Genomic DNA, 17,446 nt, shown 5'->3' with positions numbered 1-17,446 from the left:
AACACAAGAAGATGTCAATTTGATTATATATATATATACCGACAAAAATTTGTATGAAACGGTCTCACGGATCATATTTTGTGAGACGAATATCTTATTTGGGTCATCAATGAAAAGTATTACTTTTTATGCTAAGACTATTATTTTTTATTGTGAATATCGGTAGGATTAACTCGTCTCACCGATAAAGATTCGTCAGAGCGTCTCACAAGAGACCTACTCATGTATATCTATATATATATGGTTTAAAAAAATGCTGAGAATTTATCAGGTGGTGTTGGGCACAGCCGCGACAAATATGTCACACCCTGCTAGTCAAGTCTTATTTTCTTTGACAAAACCAATACAAAATTACAAAATACAAACTTCATTTTCTAAAGTTTTTTATTCTTTTTATGCAAAAAACAAAGTCCCATTGCACGCCCCCTTATGTTTCATCGCTGTTACATGGGACCCACGCTCCCCCTAAAAAAAATTTAATTAAATTATTATCTAATTATTGTATATTGTATTCCTAAAAAAAAACTTAATTTTTTTTTTAATCAACAATGGATAAACCCATTTCTGGTCGAATTTAATAAGATTTTTTTATCGATTATAGTTTTAAAGCTTATTGAAATATTCAACAATATATTTATTTGTAGTGAAGCTTGCCAGCAAAGAGATTTGCATTGGGATTTTATTGTTTCGCATGAAACGAAATATTCTCCAAATTTGATATTATTTTTAAATTTTGAATTTTTTTATTAACAGGTTATGAATTAAAGTCGTTTTTAAGGATTTTGTTTAAAATCTAATAGAATAGCTATTTTGCTTTTTTTAAGAACAATTAAATATAATTAGTATTATTTTTTTGGATTATTCTTTTAATTTAAAATATAATTATTTAGCTATTGAAATTTCGTAACATATATGTGATTCTAAAATTTATTGGTAACGAATCCCAAGAATCCTTCTCCATGCAAGTGTGCCTCCTTAATTAAATCGTACAAAATAAATTTTCCATGATTCCGTGTTTTTTAATTTATGATACATATGCGGTATGCCGGGCTTTTTTAAAAATATTATAAATTAAAATAATAATTATAAAAATATGGCAAAATGAGAGTGTTTGTAAAAATATAGTAATCCGCTGCACACTGCCGCAGATTCATCCGTTTTTTATAAAAAAAAATTAAAAAAACTAAAAAAAGAAAAGAAAAGTGAGTGGGTGACGGATTCAAAGAATCCGTGACAGTCTATCACGGATTCACGGATTCAGAATCCGTGACAGTGTCTACTCCGCGTATATTCCTCTATAAATAAAAATTTCGGTCCGCTTCAAATTGTATCCTTTCTATCTTTCCTTCCTTCGTCCGAAAGTATTTCCGTAATAATTCTCGCATTTATCCGATTCAAATGCGCAGAATCCATCTTTTCTAATTCGATATTGTATTGATATTATTTGTTGATTTTATTATCCTTTTAATTTGAAGATATATCAAGAGGTAATGCTTAATTTTTTTGATAATATTATAATTATATATTAAAAATTAATATTTTTGTGTATTTTTTTTGATAATATTTGTCATTAATTTCAGATATTAACACCGTCCGTTGAAATTATTACAAATTCCGTATAATTACGTCGGAGAAGGTAATTTAAGCAATTCTTTTAATATTTTGTTTGTATTTTTTATATTATATTATATTAATGTAATTATAATTTTGTTCATTAACATTATATTAATAAGTCTAATTTAGTTAAATATTATATTTATAATATTAATCATGATATTAAAAAATAGTTGAAATATTAAAAAAATAATAAATATGATATTGTGTTTTTGGAAATTTTTGAAGTTTAATATTTTTAATATAATTAAATTAATTTAATATAAGAATGAGTTAATATTATTGTACTTAATAGTAATGAAATTATAAAGTATTTTGTTATGTTTTGTTAAAAAATTTATAACAATTTATATATGAAATAGTGTTTAGTTACTCTTTAACTTTGGGCACTTTAATATAATTTATATAATGTTATAAAAAAAAAATTTGTTGATGCGAAGTAATATAAGAAATTGATAATTCTAATTAAAATATTTTTATCCAACTATATATTTTGAAATAAGTTACTTAAAAGTTTAATATAAGTAACTTATATTAATTTTTGTTGTCATATATTAATTTGTGTTGGTGTATACAAATTTTTTTTTTGAAAATTATGTAATAAAATTGCACCGAGTATTTGGTGAATTCATCAGTCCTTCAGCTCAAATTTTCGGGATTCTTCTTGCGCAGCTCTTTATTTTTTTCACTCCTTTGTATTTTTTGTTACGTATAAAGAATCTGTGATTCTTCTCCCTTTATAATTTGCGTCGATCGTGTAATTATTTTAATTCCTAATTTGACTTGATATTTTTCTGTCGAATCTTAGAATTTTAGAGAATTGCGCCGAGTATCAGCAATTCAGAATTTGATTTCGGAGAATTGTGCTGAGTAACAGAATTTGGGAGAATTGCGCTGAGTCTAAGTCGAATCTATATTTTTTCTTTCTATATTGAATTGTTTTTTTATATTGTATCTGATAATTTTTTTAATTAATTGCAGATATTAAACTCCGGTAGCTCATTTCATTACAAATTCCGTACAACGACATTTGAAAAGGTAATTTCAATAATTTCTTATATTTTAATTGTATTATTTATGTTGTATTAATGTAATTATAAATTTTTCAGTTGCATTATATTCTTTTATATAATTTTGTTATATTTTATATTTTTAATATTAATTATGTTTTATATTTCTCACAGACATGGATACTGTCAGAGCCTTACTTTACGTAGGTGGGTATGTCATTATTGAAGATGGTAGGGTTGGATATAGTATTCCCGCGACCAGGCCCATTAAAATACCTCGCTCTACTACATTTTCTCAATTGTTGAATTATGTGCATCGGAAGCTGGAGATCGACCCATCAAAATTCTGCATCAAATTGTCAACGAAATATTGTTATAGCTCGTTGTCTCGTTACATTGAAGAGCATATCTATATCACAGATGATGATAGTCTACAATTTATGTTTGAGTTGCCGACACTGGATTGCTTGTACTTGTATGTTGATTCATCGCCAGTGTTACAGAATGTAAGTGATTACGATTTTGATGCATTCATGCCAGTAATAACGCAAGGCTTGGGAACAGTAGGTTTGAATGAAGCGGGACCTTCTATGTATCACGTCGATGAACAGTCAGCTCAGGCCTACTCTGGGATCGACACTGGTCCTTGGGATCACCATATCACCACTCACACTGAAGAATACTATGCATGGAGGATGAATAGAACTCGAGAATTGGATTTTTCCTCAGGGGGTTGGGATCATCATATCACGGGTCCATCAGGAGTTGATGTCGCATGGGGTTCTAGTAGAACAGGTCAATTGGATGCAAATATTCCCACCCCAATTACAGAACACATGCCTGAGCATGATGATTTATTCGGGGACAGTTCGCATCATGTCATGAATAGCGATGATGATTTGTATGCTACATCAAGTGACGGAGAAGATGATCATCATGTTGACAATGCAAATGAAGGGACATCGGCGCGTGTGTTAATGTCTGGAGCAACAATGACAGAGAACATTCCTATTGCACCAGAGCAACATTTACGTGAAATTCCTCAATTTTTCAATGAAGTCTATCATGAACAAATTCCAGATTCATTTGGTATTCCTTCTGCATCACGAACAAAATTTTACAATCCTGAAAGGCCAGAGCTCGGTGTAAAAATGGTGTTTAATAGCAAAGGTGAGTTAATAGCTTCTGTGAAGGATTTTTCTGTTCGGGTTTTGAGACGTGAATATATTGTTGTCGAAAGTTCTCCGAAAATTTGGAAGGTCAAATGCAAGAACTGGTCCGAAGGTGGCAATTGTGGGTGGGGACTTCGAGCCATCGTTCAAAAAAAGTTTAGGCTACTTCATTATCACAAAATATGGCGGTGATCACACATGCATGTCTACCCAAGTCGGTATAGATCACCACAACCTTGACGTAAACATGATAGCCAATACACTTTTGGGAATCGTACATTGTGATCCTGCATACGAAATCAAATATGTGCGAGAAAGTATTAAAGAAAAATATGGTTATGATATATCGTATGCTAAGGCATGGCAGAGTTTGAAACGCGCGGTCGAGTTAGTCTATGGCACATGAGAAAGCTCTGTAACTTTGCTTCCTAAATATATGGGAGCTTTGTCGAAATACAATCCTGGAACTGTTGTAGAATGGAACCATCTTCAACCGTATGACCATCCACATAAAGTTTTGAACTTTGTGTTTTGGGCATTCAGACCATGTATAGATGGTTTCCGACATTGTCGCAACGTAATCAGTGTAGACGGTACCCATATGTACACCAAATATAAGCACAAACTACTCATAGCAGTAACATTGGATGCCAATAACCAGGTTTTGCCGCTAGCATTTGCGCTTGTTGATGAAGAAAATTACGAGTCTTGGCATTGGTTCCTCGGTAATGTTGCACGACATGTTACCAGAGGGTGTAGTGGTGTGTGCCTTATATCTGATAGACATGCTGGTATAACAAGTGCAGTTCAAGATCTCCCTGACTTCAGGCCTCCTCTTGGTGTTCATCGTTTCTGTTTGAGGCATGTTTGCTCTAATTTCAACAGCAGGTTCAAAAACATTCATTTAAAAGACTTATGTTGGGAAGCAGGGATACAACACCAAGTATCAAAATTTAATGCGACAATGGAGGCAATTAAAACCAATAATGCAGCAGCTTTCACATATTTGTCAAACATTCCAAAAGAAAAATGGTCATTGGCTCATGATGGTGGATGGCGACGAGGGATAATGACGACGAACATGTCTGAGTGTATTAATGGTGTGTTGAAAGGGGCGCGACGTCTTCCAATAACTGCGATAGTGGAGATGAGCTTTCAGCGTTGCGTGCAGTATTTCATTCAACGGCGAGCTCGAAGTGATAAGATGCTGGAAAAAAATCAACCATGGACCGACTACGCATACTCTAAATTTGATATGTGGTCGAAAAAGTCAATTGAACATCGAGTTGTAAGATTTGACCAAAGAGATAAAACAGCATCCGTCGCGACAGGAGGAAGACCGGGTCGTCAACATCACGTACAAGCTGTGAACATTTCTACGCGTGATTGCACATGTGGTAAATTCACAATATTTGGAATACCTTGTTCACATGTGATATGTGCAGCGAAATGGTTTGGTTTGAATCCCGCACAGCTTGTACAACCATGGTTTACATTGAGCGAATACGTGAACACATACGATGGAAGATTCTATCCTATTCATGATGAATAATATTGGGATGAACCTACATTCCAATTACGACACAATGGTGTTCGTCGACAACGGAGGCAGGCTGGTAGAGATCGAACGACACGCATAAGAAACGAGATGGACCAGCCATCAACGAGGGCGAGACAACGTGGGAGGTAAAAAATCTACAATAACGTATTTTATTTTATTTTTAAATCGTAACATGTGCAGATGTGAATGTAATTACAAAATTGTGTATAAAAATTTTGTATTTATTGATAATTCTTGTTCATTGCAGGTAGGTGCAGGTGAGAAGATCGAGTTATGGTGCAAAATAATTATGTTTGTGACGTAGATTTTACAATTTAGTATTGTATTGATATGACAATTCAGTGTTGTATTGTTATGAAGATTTTTTACTATGTAGTTTGTTGACATACCCTGACTTGATTTAGCAATTATACTTATGTTTTTTCAGTACTATAAATTTATCCCTAAATTTATTCGTAAAAGAATAATAAGTCACAATCAATACAGTCCACAATTTTAAAAAGTCAATAATACAAAGATAGTTTACGAATGTCGCAAAAAATATGTTGCAGCAACAACTTGTAATTAAAATAAAAAATTGCTAAACATACAACAATACGATGTAAGTAATTGTGTATATCTAAATAAATAGTTAATGTCGATGGTAACGATGCCCCACAGTGCCACACGGTGGTCTCCTGATTACTCTACGTCCACGACCTAACATCTGTTCATCATCTCCATGAGTACTTGTTTGTCCTGCAGATGTACTGGTATCGGCAATGTTCCTACCAACCTCAAACCCTTCTGGATCAGAATATTGTGGAAATGGTATGGGCGACGAGTTAAAAGTAGGACGACTCTCATTCATACCCGGGCGAAAGTCACTTTGTAGAAATTGTGTAAAACTACCAACAATTGGAGTGTAGTAACCAGCGTCATATGATGGAAAGCTTGAAACCACTGGCGGAGTAGTGTACGCCATATTTGAAGATGATGGTCCGGGTTCAAACTCATTTCCTGTCCACATCGGTGGATATTGCACATGAGCTGGGCGTGCCTGTGACATAGATGCATATGTTATGTAACATATATTTAATACAACAAATTAAATTCACGTACATATGTAGATAAATTTACGTTCATATGTAGATAAATAAAACATTTATTACGATAAATTGTCGGTAGTTTGCATCAACAGGATGATAGCCCATGATGTTCGAAGGTACCACTGGCGGCGAGAGCACTATCTGTGAAATGCGATAATACCAACCAATATAGTCCACTGTGATGGCGGGCATACCAGGTATGACATAGTCTCCACCAATCACAAAATTATATCTATCATTCCACATTTGTACAAAATCCGCGTGATATGTCGCCCAATCGAAGTTGTTCCGGCCTTGTCGAGTCAGCTTATGGAAATTGTCGAAGTTAGTAGCAGGTGGCGGAATACCCTGACGCATTCCGAACTGTCGGAGACACCGCTCAGGTCTATGCATCTCAACGATATGAAAATTAATCAATGCGCATGCCGACCGACATAGATGAATGCTATTTTCATCCAGAATTCTGCCAACCTCCGGACACATATCATAAACTGTCCATAGAAACTGAAGCAAATAAAATGAAAAAAAGATTAGCAATTTCATAATATATAAATAAGATTAAAATTGTAAAAAAATTTCAAACTCTAAACAAATAATTTATATCTACCTGCCCTTCTACCATCCTGTCAAGCATATCTCTCATTATACGAACCGAATGCTGGGACATGTGTGTCCAAGAAAATCCGCGTCTCCACCTGTAATTTAAAAAAGTACACAATATTTTCATTTAAAAAAATAAGAAATAATAATATTAAATTTTAACTATTTTTTATTAGTACCGCGCGCCGTATAGTGGGAATGGTAGACCCTGCATCACATCCGCAGCCTGCTCTTCTGAAATAGATACCTGTTCAGCTCTATCAGGGCAAAGAAGAATAATCCTAGACCACACCCAAATCTGCAATAACATACAACAGAAATAGTCAAATCTTAAGAAAAAAAAGTACAAAAAATATAATGACCGTATAAATGTACAAATACCTGCAATATCTGAACTGGGCCACACAAATCGCCCTTCAAACTCATTGATGTGTCGCACAACTCTCTATAAAGATATGCCAACACAGCAGAACCCCAGCTGTACGTATTCACTAATTCTATGTCCTCAAGGAACTGCAAATACATAAGTTTCACAGCAGCACCTTCCGAGTCCGGAAACATACATCCACCAATGATCATTAATGCAACACAACGAGAATATTGTGTCACCTCCTCTTCAGTGCTTTCGTCATTAACCATATTATTCAAGCAATGGTCTAGCAAAGCTGTCAGATAAAGATGTGCACCTTTAATCTGAGAAAATGTGGGCGTAAAACCCAACCAGGTAGCGCAGCGCTGTTGTAAAGTATGTTTATTGTACGCGGTATCTACACCAGTGATGGGAATGCCATCAATATTCAACCCCCAAATAATGGCAACGTCCTGCAGGGTGATTGTTGCCTCGCCCACGGTTAGGTGAAATGTGTGTGTCTCACGACGCCATCTCTCAACAATGGCTGTAAGCAAATGATTATCATAATATTTAATAGGACCACACTGAATGACACCATAGAAGCCCATGCGTGCAAGACATAGGCGGACACGGAGGTGAATCCCAGCATTATGCAATCTCCAGAGACATTTGTCTGACCGGCGTGGCGAAATTATTGCATCCATATTTTCAGCGTTGATATTAGTTGATATGTGTCTATCCCGCAAATACAACACATTCTCCGTATTTTCAGCCATCTTGCAAACAATAAATCATTAGTTAATAGTTATTTGTTATAAAATATATACATTAGCAATAGTTATTTATTATAAAAAATATAGCATGTAATTACAATAAATAAATTAGTAATATTTATTTATTATAATAAATACATTAGTAATAGTTATAAAACCTATACATTTATTGTAATTAAATTAAGTATACTTATTATTATATAATTAATATCATAAGTATTTCAATAAAAATATTATTTCATGGAATTAATATATAGGTATTAATGTTATACAATTAATATTTTAATTATTCAGTATTAATATTTTAATACGTGATACAATTAATATATAAGTAATAACAAAATTACTGTGAGTCGATTAATATTAATATATAAGTATTAAAATTATACAATATAAAAGTATTAATGTATACGTATTAATATTATTTTATAATTATAAATATATAAGTATCAAAATAGTTATTATTATTACAATTAATATATACGTATTAATATTACTTATAATTTTTGTAAATAAATTAAGTATAGTTATTATTATTACTTAAAAATAAAATTTCAACTTAGTTAAATAAACTTATAACATAATCTAATTAACTTAGCTCTAATTATTTAAGATCTATGTGGAATAATACTTATTTATAACATATAATTCCAATAATATAATTTATAATTACTGTAATAAAATTAAGTATAGTGATTATTATTACTTAAAACTATTACGATGCGGTCATAATAATCCGGTCAAAATTATTACTTAAAACTATTACGATGCGGTCAAATAATCCGTGACAGTCTGCCACGGATTCAGAATCCGTGGCAGACTGTCACGGACTCCATGAATCCGTGACTTTGGTCACGGATTCTGACATTGCTTTTCCTTTTTTTTTTTTTAGTTTTTTTAATTTTTTTTATAAAAAACGGATGAATCCGTAGCAGTGTGCAGCGGATTACTATATTTTTACAAGCACTCTCATTTTGCCATATTTTTATAATTATTATTTTAATTTACAATATTTTTAAAAAAAACCCCGGTATGCCAATAATTGTAATAAAAAAAAAAGATGATTCAAAAACTATAATATCACTTAATTATTAAATAAGTGAATAGTCGCACTAAAAACATGATAAAAAAATAAAATAAAAATTAAGATTTTAATTTATGATTTATAGATAAATTTTATAATACAATTGATAAAATTATTTGTTGGGATCCAATTAGTGTTTAGAGTGAATGAATAAACACTTTTAAAATATTTTGTAAAACTAGAGTTGTCCTTAACAATTTTTAGGCTGTTAAGATGAATTCTTGAATTAGTAGCTTTATTGGATCATTGGAAGATAAATAAGTGCGGAAACGGTTCTATTTGACTAGTGATAAGTTATATATTTTAATGAAACAAACAATTAACAAGGAACTTGTAAGGCCCGAGAATTCGATTACCGTGATCTGAAATGATTTGATGATAATTGAGGTGATTATAGAGAGAATGAATTAGACTGAAAAGACGAAAGAAAACACGGAATATGTGCGAGGGCAGAACACCTCGCGCATATGCACGACAAGGAGCAGCGCATATGCGCGAGAGTGGAAGAAGACCTCGCGCATATGCGCGAGAAGTGGTCGCGCATATGCGTGAGCTGTGCATAAAGGGAGTGCCGAGTTCAGAATGCGCCGGATGGAGGCGCGCATATGCGCGAGTTGTAATGCACCGAGACAATAGGTCTCGCGCATATGCGCGGGGTTTGGGCGCGCATATGCGCGAGTCATGCAGAATGAAAAAGTGCCACTTGCCCCTTACATGCAACGTGTATATATATATATATATACAAGAGTCTTTAAATTATTCAGAACAGGGAAAGGAAGAACTGAGAAGAATTGGGGAGATTTTTCAAGTCTTAATCGTAGAATTCAATTCGCGAGAAATTCGTCCGTTCGATTTTAAATCTGAGTACAGAACCGAGTTCTTAGCGACGACAGCTACAACAGGACGTAGAATTAAGTTATACATTGATACAGTGTATTCGATATTGTCATTTTAGATTTGATATGGACAGATTTGACTTCAAGACTTCGACTTCGACGGACCGAGAAGAGAAATGTATAAATTGATGTTGATGCGGGATTGCACAACTCGAGTTGACTTGACTTGAGTTTCCCAAAATCACATACTTTACCTTATCGCATTGATATTTGCAATTGAATGAAATTGATATATTTGATCTATTGATTTATGTATTGAGTCATAGGTGGATACGCCTAGACAGAGACGATTGATCTCGTGACAGGGGTGCCTGATAGTGATGGAATTGTCACGGGCACATTGTACATTGTCACAAGATACTGATTTGGCGAAAGTGCCAAAGTCTGTGACGGATAGGTCAAGACACCGGACGTTTGGTTATATCGAAGTGGATAGAATTGGAGTTTCTTCTATTACTGATGTTCGATATGGAAAGAGCCAAAGTCCATGAATAAGAACGTGCCACAACCCCGATCGGGAGTGTAGGTGGGTGTATGTTCTTATTCAGATCGGGATCCCTAGATTAGGATGAGTCGAGTCAGAGTCTATGAGTCACGGAGTGTGATTCAGAGTTTATATTGATTCATGTTTCTGGTATTGATACATGTTATGAATATCTGTTTCATGCTGTTATATTTGTTTATATGAAATGCATGTATACATGATTTATACTGGGAATGTAATTCTCACCGGAGTTATCCGGCTGTTGTCTTGTTTGTATGTGTGCATGACAACATGTGGGACATGATCAGGATCAGAAAGAGGATGAGAGATGATAGTTAGCGTGGAGATCCGGGCCCAGAAGCAGAATAGGATTCAGCACTGGATGTATAGATGTTGAACCTAGTTTAGATAGAGACATGTAGTACATGACTTGTACTTTTTTATTGACATGTATATTAGATAGATTATTACTATGTTTCCGCATTTATATTTAAAAAGAAAAAATTTAGTCCCACTCTTCTTAATTGTTATACTTGACATTAATAATGATTAAGACATGAATTAGCGTCCGGGTCCCCACAGCAGGTGGTATCAGAGCAATAGGTCTAGAACTGTTGGTTCTTGAGACTAAGACAGAAGCTAGTGAGCGGGGTAGAATGAGTTTTCTTTCCTTGCATGTGATTGCTAGCATGTGATTTATTATAATGTTGAATTACATTGTATATGCTAATATTGCAATATGTGTTTACTGTTTTTAAAGATACATGTTACCTGAATATCTGAGTTGATTTGGTAATGTTTATTATTTGAGAATGAATCAGGACCAATTCTTGATCAGATGTAAGCTGATCAGGAAGGGACTGAGACGGATTTGTCTCATGTGATTGCTAACTCTTATGATCATCAGATATCCCTCCTCGAAGAATTCCAGAACGAGGAAATACTTTGACCGATCAGATGGATGTGTCAGAAACTTTGATGGAAACAGAGTTGATGCGGTTTCAGTCCTTGCAACTGCCGATTCTGAGGGGTATAGAGACGACGACTGATTGTGAGAGTTGGCTTGACGATATCGAGATGCTATTTGATTCACTCGATTACCCAGATGAACGGAGAGTTAAACTGATTGAGCACCAGTTACGGGAAGTCGCAAAGAGTTGGTGGATCGCAACCAAAGAAGCCCTAGAACAGCATGGTACAGTGATTACGTGGAAAGTCTTTAAAGTTGAATTCTATAAAAGGTTTTTCCCAGGTTCGTATCGAGAGAACAAGAGGGCAGAGTTTGAAAATTTGAAACAGGGACAGCTAAACATTGAAGAATATGTTGCTAAATTCTCTACTTTGCTACGTTTTGCACCTCACGTTGCTGGGAATGATGAAATTGTAACTGACCGATTTATCAATTGATTGAATCCTGGAATACTTGCATTGGTAAATGTGGAGCGACCCTATACTTTTTCTGTTGCCTTGAATAGAGTAAAGAGAGCCGAGGCAAGTTTGATTCGACGACAAGAAAGGCTATATGTGATCCAATCTCAGAAACAACAACAATCTCCAGTCCAATTCCTACAATCCCCTTTGAAATTGGAGGTTGGTAGTAGTAGTATTGGGAAGAAAGAACAGTTGAAAGCTCGAAAGAAGCAGTTCAAGAAGTTAGGGAGCGGTTCATCTAGCTCCAGTAGTTCTAGCCCGAGTTATACCGGGGTCTATTGTAGAACCTGTGGAGGAAGACATCTCACAGTGCAATGCCAAGGAGTGCATGGTAGTTGCAACATTTGCAAACAGCAAGGACACTTTGCTAGAGTTTGTCCACAGAGAGGTTCCCGAAGATTCCAGGAAGCAGAATCATCTGGATCAGTGACTCAGAACGATAGATCATCTTTTGTTGTTCGCTCTTTCCAACCACCCTCTACTCAGACACAACCAGGGCCAGAAGGAAGCCAGAGTGGTTGTAGTAACTGAGGAATGGATCTAGGATGCACTTGAGGATGTAGTAGCAGGTAATCGATCTTTTATGATTATTCTGCGTATATATATATTGAGAAATATTAGTACATCCTGTATATGATTTCTGAATGAATTGCATTGATATATGCTTTATTTGTTGAGTCCGTATTTACTGCAGTAGTTATCTCCTTACCTGTTGGGACAGAGGTTTGATATTAGTGAATTCCGTGAGACATCGGATACTGCAATAGGATAAGAATGAGATTGAGTTAGCTTGTGTTGTACTGGTGTTATTTGATTCTGACCGCATTATTGATATTGATGTGTTGGCCAAGTACAGAGCTATCGCAGACTATTTCCAGGAAATGGTAAGATTCGGACCTGAAATGGCCGAAGAATGAACATGGTACGGTAAGGATTCTGGATTTAGAATACCTTTGATATATGTGATGTTCATGACTCGATGATTATCGAAAGGAACGGAGTGATTCCTTATGTATTCAGTTGATTTACTGAGATGGAGCGTATCATCGACTGAATTGCTAGTGACAGAAGCGTTGCTAAAGTCGTCCCAGATGAGCTTTCGGGTTTGCCTTTAATCAGGAAGATTGATTTCAGCCTTGACTCGATATCAGGTACTGTTATTATCTCTAGAACTTTGTGCCGAATGATATTAATTGAATTGAAAGATCAGTTAAAAGATTTACGGCCTGAGAGTTACATCTGATTGAATGTTTCTCGTTCGGGATGTATCAGCTATATTGGTGAGTTGATAAACTCTGTGTTCAGAATTTTTTGAGGATTCTCTGATTAGTTGATCTATGATATTCTGGTATATTCGAAGATTATGACTGATTTTGTTGAATATCTGAGTATTGTATTGAATATTCTGGGAACTGGAAAGTGGTATACAGAAACTGTTGAAATGTGCATCTTGATTGAGACAGATTGTATTCAGGGTTTGTTATATCTGAAGATGATATATCTGTTGATTCTAGTACAGTAAAGCTGTGATTAGTTGACTGAGATCGACATCAATGTCAGAAACTTGTAGTTGCATGAGTTAACAGGCTACTGTATCTGATTGTTATTATGAATTGCTTGAGAATGATTATTTTCTGCAGCAGTATTTGATACAGATTGTATACAGTTGAGACTCGATACCGTACAAGCCGAATCAGAGCTGATGTTGAGAGTTGAAACAGTTCAGAAAGTTGATCAGAATGGACAGAACTTAATTAGCGATAGTCAGAACAAGATATCAATCAGAATATCAGGTAGATGATACTACATTGTATATGAATAGCCGATGGATTGTGACAGATATTTCGGATTTGAAATGACTGATGTTGTCAGAAATGCACAATAGTTGATTCAGCATTTATCCTGATAGAAACAGATGAGATCAGATGTGGCAGAATTTGTATTGAAATGTCTGAATTACCGGCAGATAAAGACTAAAAGAATGAAACCAGGAGATTGGTTATATAACTTATCGATTCCTGAATGGAAATGAGATTACATTTCTAGGGATATCGTGATGAAGTTACCGCATTCCTCTCGGAATTGAGCATTGATGGAGTTAGGAGTGACAGACTGACCCAGTCTGCGAGTGCTAGCTCGTACATGAAGAGGTATAGATATGATTATATTACTGAGATTCTGTCAGAAAAGTGATCAGATCACACAGAGTGTCGAGAGTTGATTATATTAGACCGTGATTTTGGTTGACTTTGCACGGTTGGCAGAGTATGGGTACAAGATTATATCTGAGTACCGCATATCATCCACAGACTGACGGACAGTCAGAGCGAACGATTTAGACATTGGAGAATATGCTTAGAGCTATAGTGCTTGATTTTAGCACTAATTGGCAGGATTCATTGCCACGATGTGATTTGTCATACAGAAATAGCTATCAGACGAGTAGGAAGATAACACCGTTTGAAGCGTTGTACGACAAGAAATGTAGATTCCCTTGTTATTGTAATGATATCTCTGAGATACTTGAAATTGGACCTGATATGATCAGAGATATGACTGAGGAAGTGAAGCTGATTCAGAAAAGAATGACGACAGCTCTGAATAGATAGACTGAATATGCCAACGTCAGACGACGACCAATGGTATTTGTTATAGGATATTGAATATTGAATTGATTTAGCCTAAACAGACTGGATGGCAGAGGACGATGTTGATTTATTATGAGCTGTTGATTGGTATATACGGATGTTGTATAGCCAGTATTTTGAGATTGATTTTATCAGAGTTACTTCGAGTTATATTAGGATATTATATTTCTTGAAGTATTATTCCAGATTGAAATCAGAATCAGTAAAAGAAAGATAATTCAGAATGAAGACTATTCTGCTGTTCAATATAGTTGTTAGAATATCGAAGAAGCTATTTGGAAGACAGAATCCGAGATGAGATAAAGATTCTAGAATTGTTTTATTGAGGTGAGTATTCTTATTCAGCTTTTGATTATACATTTCTTTCTGTTACGAGTTGATTGCCTATGATTTCGGGGACGAAATCGTATCTTAGGGGGGGAGAAACATAAAGCCCGGGAATTCGATTACCGTGATCTGAAATGATTTGATGATAATTGAGGTGATTATAGAGAGAATGAATTAGACTGAAAAGACGAAAGAAAACACGGAATATGTGCGAGGGCAGAACACCTCGCGCATATGCGCGACAAGGAGCAGCGCATATGCGCGAGAGTGGCAGAAGACCTCGCGCATATGCGCGAGAAGTGGTCGCGCATATGCGTGAGCTGTGCATAAAGGGAGTGCCAAGTCCAGAATAGTTGGCGCATATGCGCCGGATGGAGGCGCGCATATGCGCGAGTTGTAATGCACCGAGACAATAGGTCTCGCGCATATGCGCGGGGCTTGGGCGCGCATATGCGCGAGTCATGCAGAAAGAAAAAGTGCCACTTGCCCCTTACATACAACGTGTGTATATATATATATACAAGAGTCTTTAAATTCTTCAGAACAGGGAAAGGAAGAACCGAGAAGAATTGGGGAGATTTTTCAAGTCTTAATTGTAGAATTCAATTCTCGAGAAATTCGTCCCGTTCGATTTTAAATCTGAGTATAGCACCGAGTTCCTAGCGACGACAGCTACAACAGGACGTAAGTTTTATTGAATTCTGGTATCATTTGAAATTATGATATTGGGAAAATTTTGATTTGACTGATATTATGTGTTCTGGATATACTGATCAGTATATAAGTGAAGTCAGATCGAAGAATATAATGTTTATGTAATTGTTATGATTTTCGGAAGTGATATGATTGAGATTGCGCAGATTTGATGTTATGACTTGTTTTTATTGAAGATTATGATTCGTATTGATATCGATTATGAGTTGTGGTATTATATCTGTGATGTTGAGATAGACGGGGCTATCAAGACTGTATTGTTATGTCGTCGAAACATCAGTAGATTGATTTTGATCAGATTCAGTATTGATTGAGATTGTATCATGATATCGTTGATATGGATCAGATTATGTTTGATTTGAGTATGGATCAGAACAGGTTTTGAATTGAGTTATATATTGATACAGTGTATTCGATATTGTCATTTTAGATTTGATATGGACATATTTGACTTCGAGACTTCGACTTCGTCAGACCGAGAAGATAAAGGTATAAATTTATGTTGATGCGGGATTGCACAACTCGAGTTGACTTGACTTGAGTTTCCCAACATACTTTACCTTATCGCATTGATATTTGCAATTGAATGAAATTGATATCTTTGATCTATTGATTTATGTATTGAGTCATAGGTGGATACGCCTAGGCAGAGACGATTGATCTCGTGACAGGGGTGCCTGATAGTGATGGAATCGTCACGGGCACATTGCACATTGTCACAAGATACTGATTTGGCGAAAGTGCCAAAGTCTGTGACGGATAGGTCAAGACACCGGACGTTTGGTTATATCGAAGTGGATATAATTGGAGTTTCTTCTATTACTGATGTTCGATATGGAAAGAGCCAAAGTCCATGAATAAGAACGTGCCACCACCCCGATCGGGAGTGTAGGTGGGTGTATGTTCTTATTCAGATAGGGATCCCTAGATTAGGATGAGTCGAGTCAGAGTCTATGAGTCACGGAGTGTGATTCAGAGTTTATATTGATTCATGTTTCTGGTATTGATACATGTTATGAATATCTGTTTCATGCTGTTATATTTGTTTATATGAAATGCATGTATACATGATTTATACTGGAATGTAATTCTCACCGGAGTTATCCGGCTGTTGTCTTGTTTGTATGTGTGCATGACAACAGGTGGGACATGATCAGGATCAGAAAGAGGATGAGAGATGATAGTTAGCGTGGAGATCCGGGCCCAGAAGCAGAATAGGATTCAACACTGGATGTATAGATGTTGAATCCTAGTTGAGATAGAGACATGTAGTACATGACTTGTACTTTTATATTGACATGTATATTAGATAGATTATTATTACGTTTCCGCATTTATATTTAAAAAGAAAAAATTTAGTCCCACTCTTCTTAATTGTTATATTTGACATTAATAATGATTAAGACATGAATTAGCAGTCCGGGTCCCCACAGAACTGGTAGATTTGCGAACAGACGCGAATATAAAGTGCTTCATGTATATAAGACATATTTGTAAATGTTCATAGATACATACTCATACGTCCTCCTTTCTTCAACTCAAGAAGGAATCTTAAATTTTGGTTTTACAGCTTCTTGTAACAATTCATTTGAACTATGACTTATCACCATCTAAGTTGAAACTCTTAATGACCATTTTATAATTTTTGGTTATTTAAGAACTCTTGATATATCAAACAACAATAGAATAACC

At 35.3% G+C, this 17,446-nt stretch overlaps 3 protein-coding genes across 6 annotated transcripts; 2 read left to right on the top strand and 1 right to left on the bottom strand.

The window, feature by feature from the left end:
- The first annotated feature begins 1,345 nt into the window (after positions 1 to 1,345).
- On the top strand, positions 1,346 to 5,003 carry LOC142525637 (uncharacterized). 4 transcript variants are annotated; one of them, XM_075629972.1, is made up of 5 exons: positions 1,346 to 1,487; positions 1,581 to 1,636; positions 2,423 to 2,518; positions 2,596 to 2,652; positions 2,799 to 5,003. In XM_075629972.1, exon 5 carries the CDS (start codon positions 2,801 to 2,803, stop codon positions 3,986 to 3,988), a length of 1,188 nt encoding a protein of 395 aa, XP_075486087.1. In that variant the 5' UTR covers positions 1,346 to 1,487; positions 1,581 to 1,636; positions 2,423 to 2,518; positions 2,596 to 2,652; positions 2,799 to 2,800; the 3' UTR covers positions 3,989 to 5,003. The 4 variants fall into 4 exon arrangements, with proteins under 4 accessions (XP_075486087.1, XP_075486086.1, XP_075486084.1 ...); XM_075629971.1 differs by lacking the exon at positions 2,423 to 2,518; XM_075629969.1 differs by having other exon boundaries at positions 2,423 to 2,652.
- Positions 4,218 to 5,758, top strand: LOC142525638 (uncharacterized). Its single transcript, XM_075629974.1, has 2 exons — positions 4,218 to 5,482; positions 5,605 to 5,758. Exon 1 carries the CDS (start codon positions 4,233 to 4,235, stop codon positions 5,346 to 5,348), a length of 1,116 nt encoding a protein of 371 aa, XP_075486089.1. The 5' UTR covers positions 4,218 to 4,232; the 3' UTR covers positions 5,349 to 5,482; positions 5,605 to 5,758.
- A 124-nt stretch (positions 5,759 to 5,882) lies between these two features.
- Positions 5,883 to 8,263, bottom strand: LOC142524756 (serine/threonine-protein phosphatase 7 long form homolog). Its single transcript, XM_075628846.1, has 5 exons — positions 7,427 to 8,263; positions 7,225 to 7,343; positions 7,053 to 7,140; positions 6,509 to 6,949; positions 5,883 to 6,396 (listed from the first exon to the last, which is right to left on the bottom strand). The coding sequence occupies exons 1-5, from the start codon at positions 8,171 to 8,173 to the stop codon at positions 5,989 to 5,991; spliced, it is 1,803 nt and encodes a 600-aa protein (XP_075484961.1). The 5' UTR covers positions 8,174 to 8,263; the 3' UTR covers positions 5,883 to 5,988.
- Between the last annotated feature and the right edge of the window lie 9,183 nt (positions 8,264 to 17,446).

This window comes from Primulina tabacum, chromosome 14 (genome assembly GCF_025594145.1).
Source record: "Primulina tabacum isolate GXHZ01 chromosome 14, ASM2559414v2, whole genome shotgun sequence".
Taxonomy (NCBI): domain Eukaryota; kingdom Viridiplantae; phylum Streptophyta; class Magnoliopsida; order Lamiales; family Gesneriaceae; genus Primulina; species Primulina tabacum.
This window is presented reverse-complemented; position numbering and strand designations above follow the sequence as displayed.

Coding starts and splice junctions, on each gene's coding strand:
- LOC142525637 (XM_075629971.1), top strand. CDS start 2,801: ATGGATACTGTCAGAGCCTTACTTTACGTAGGTGGGTATGTCATTATT.
- LOC142525638 (XM_075629974.1), top strand. CDS start 4,233: ATGGGAGCTTTGTCGAAATACAATCCTGGAACTGTTGTAGAATGGAAC.
- LOC142524756 (XM_075628846.1), bottom strand. CDS start 8,173: ATGGCTGAAAATACGGAGAATGTGTTGTATTTGCGGGATAGACACATA. Junction 7,141..7,224: donor TTCCCACTATACGGCGCGCG/GTACTAATAAAA, acceptor TTTAAATTACAG/GTGGAGACGCGGATTTTCTT. Junction 6,950..7,052: donor ACAGGATGGTAGAAGGGCAG/GTAGATATAAAT, acceptor TATTTGCTTCAG/TTTCTATGGACAGTTTATGA.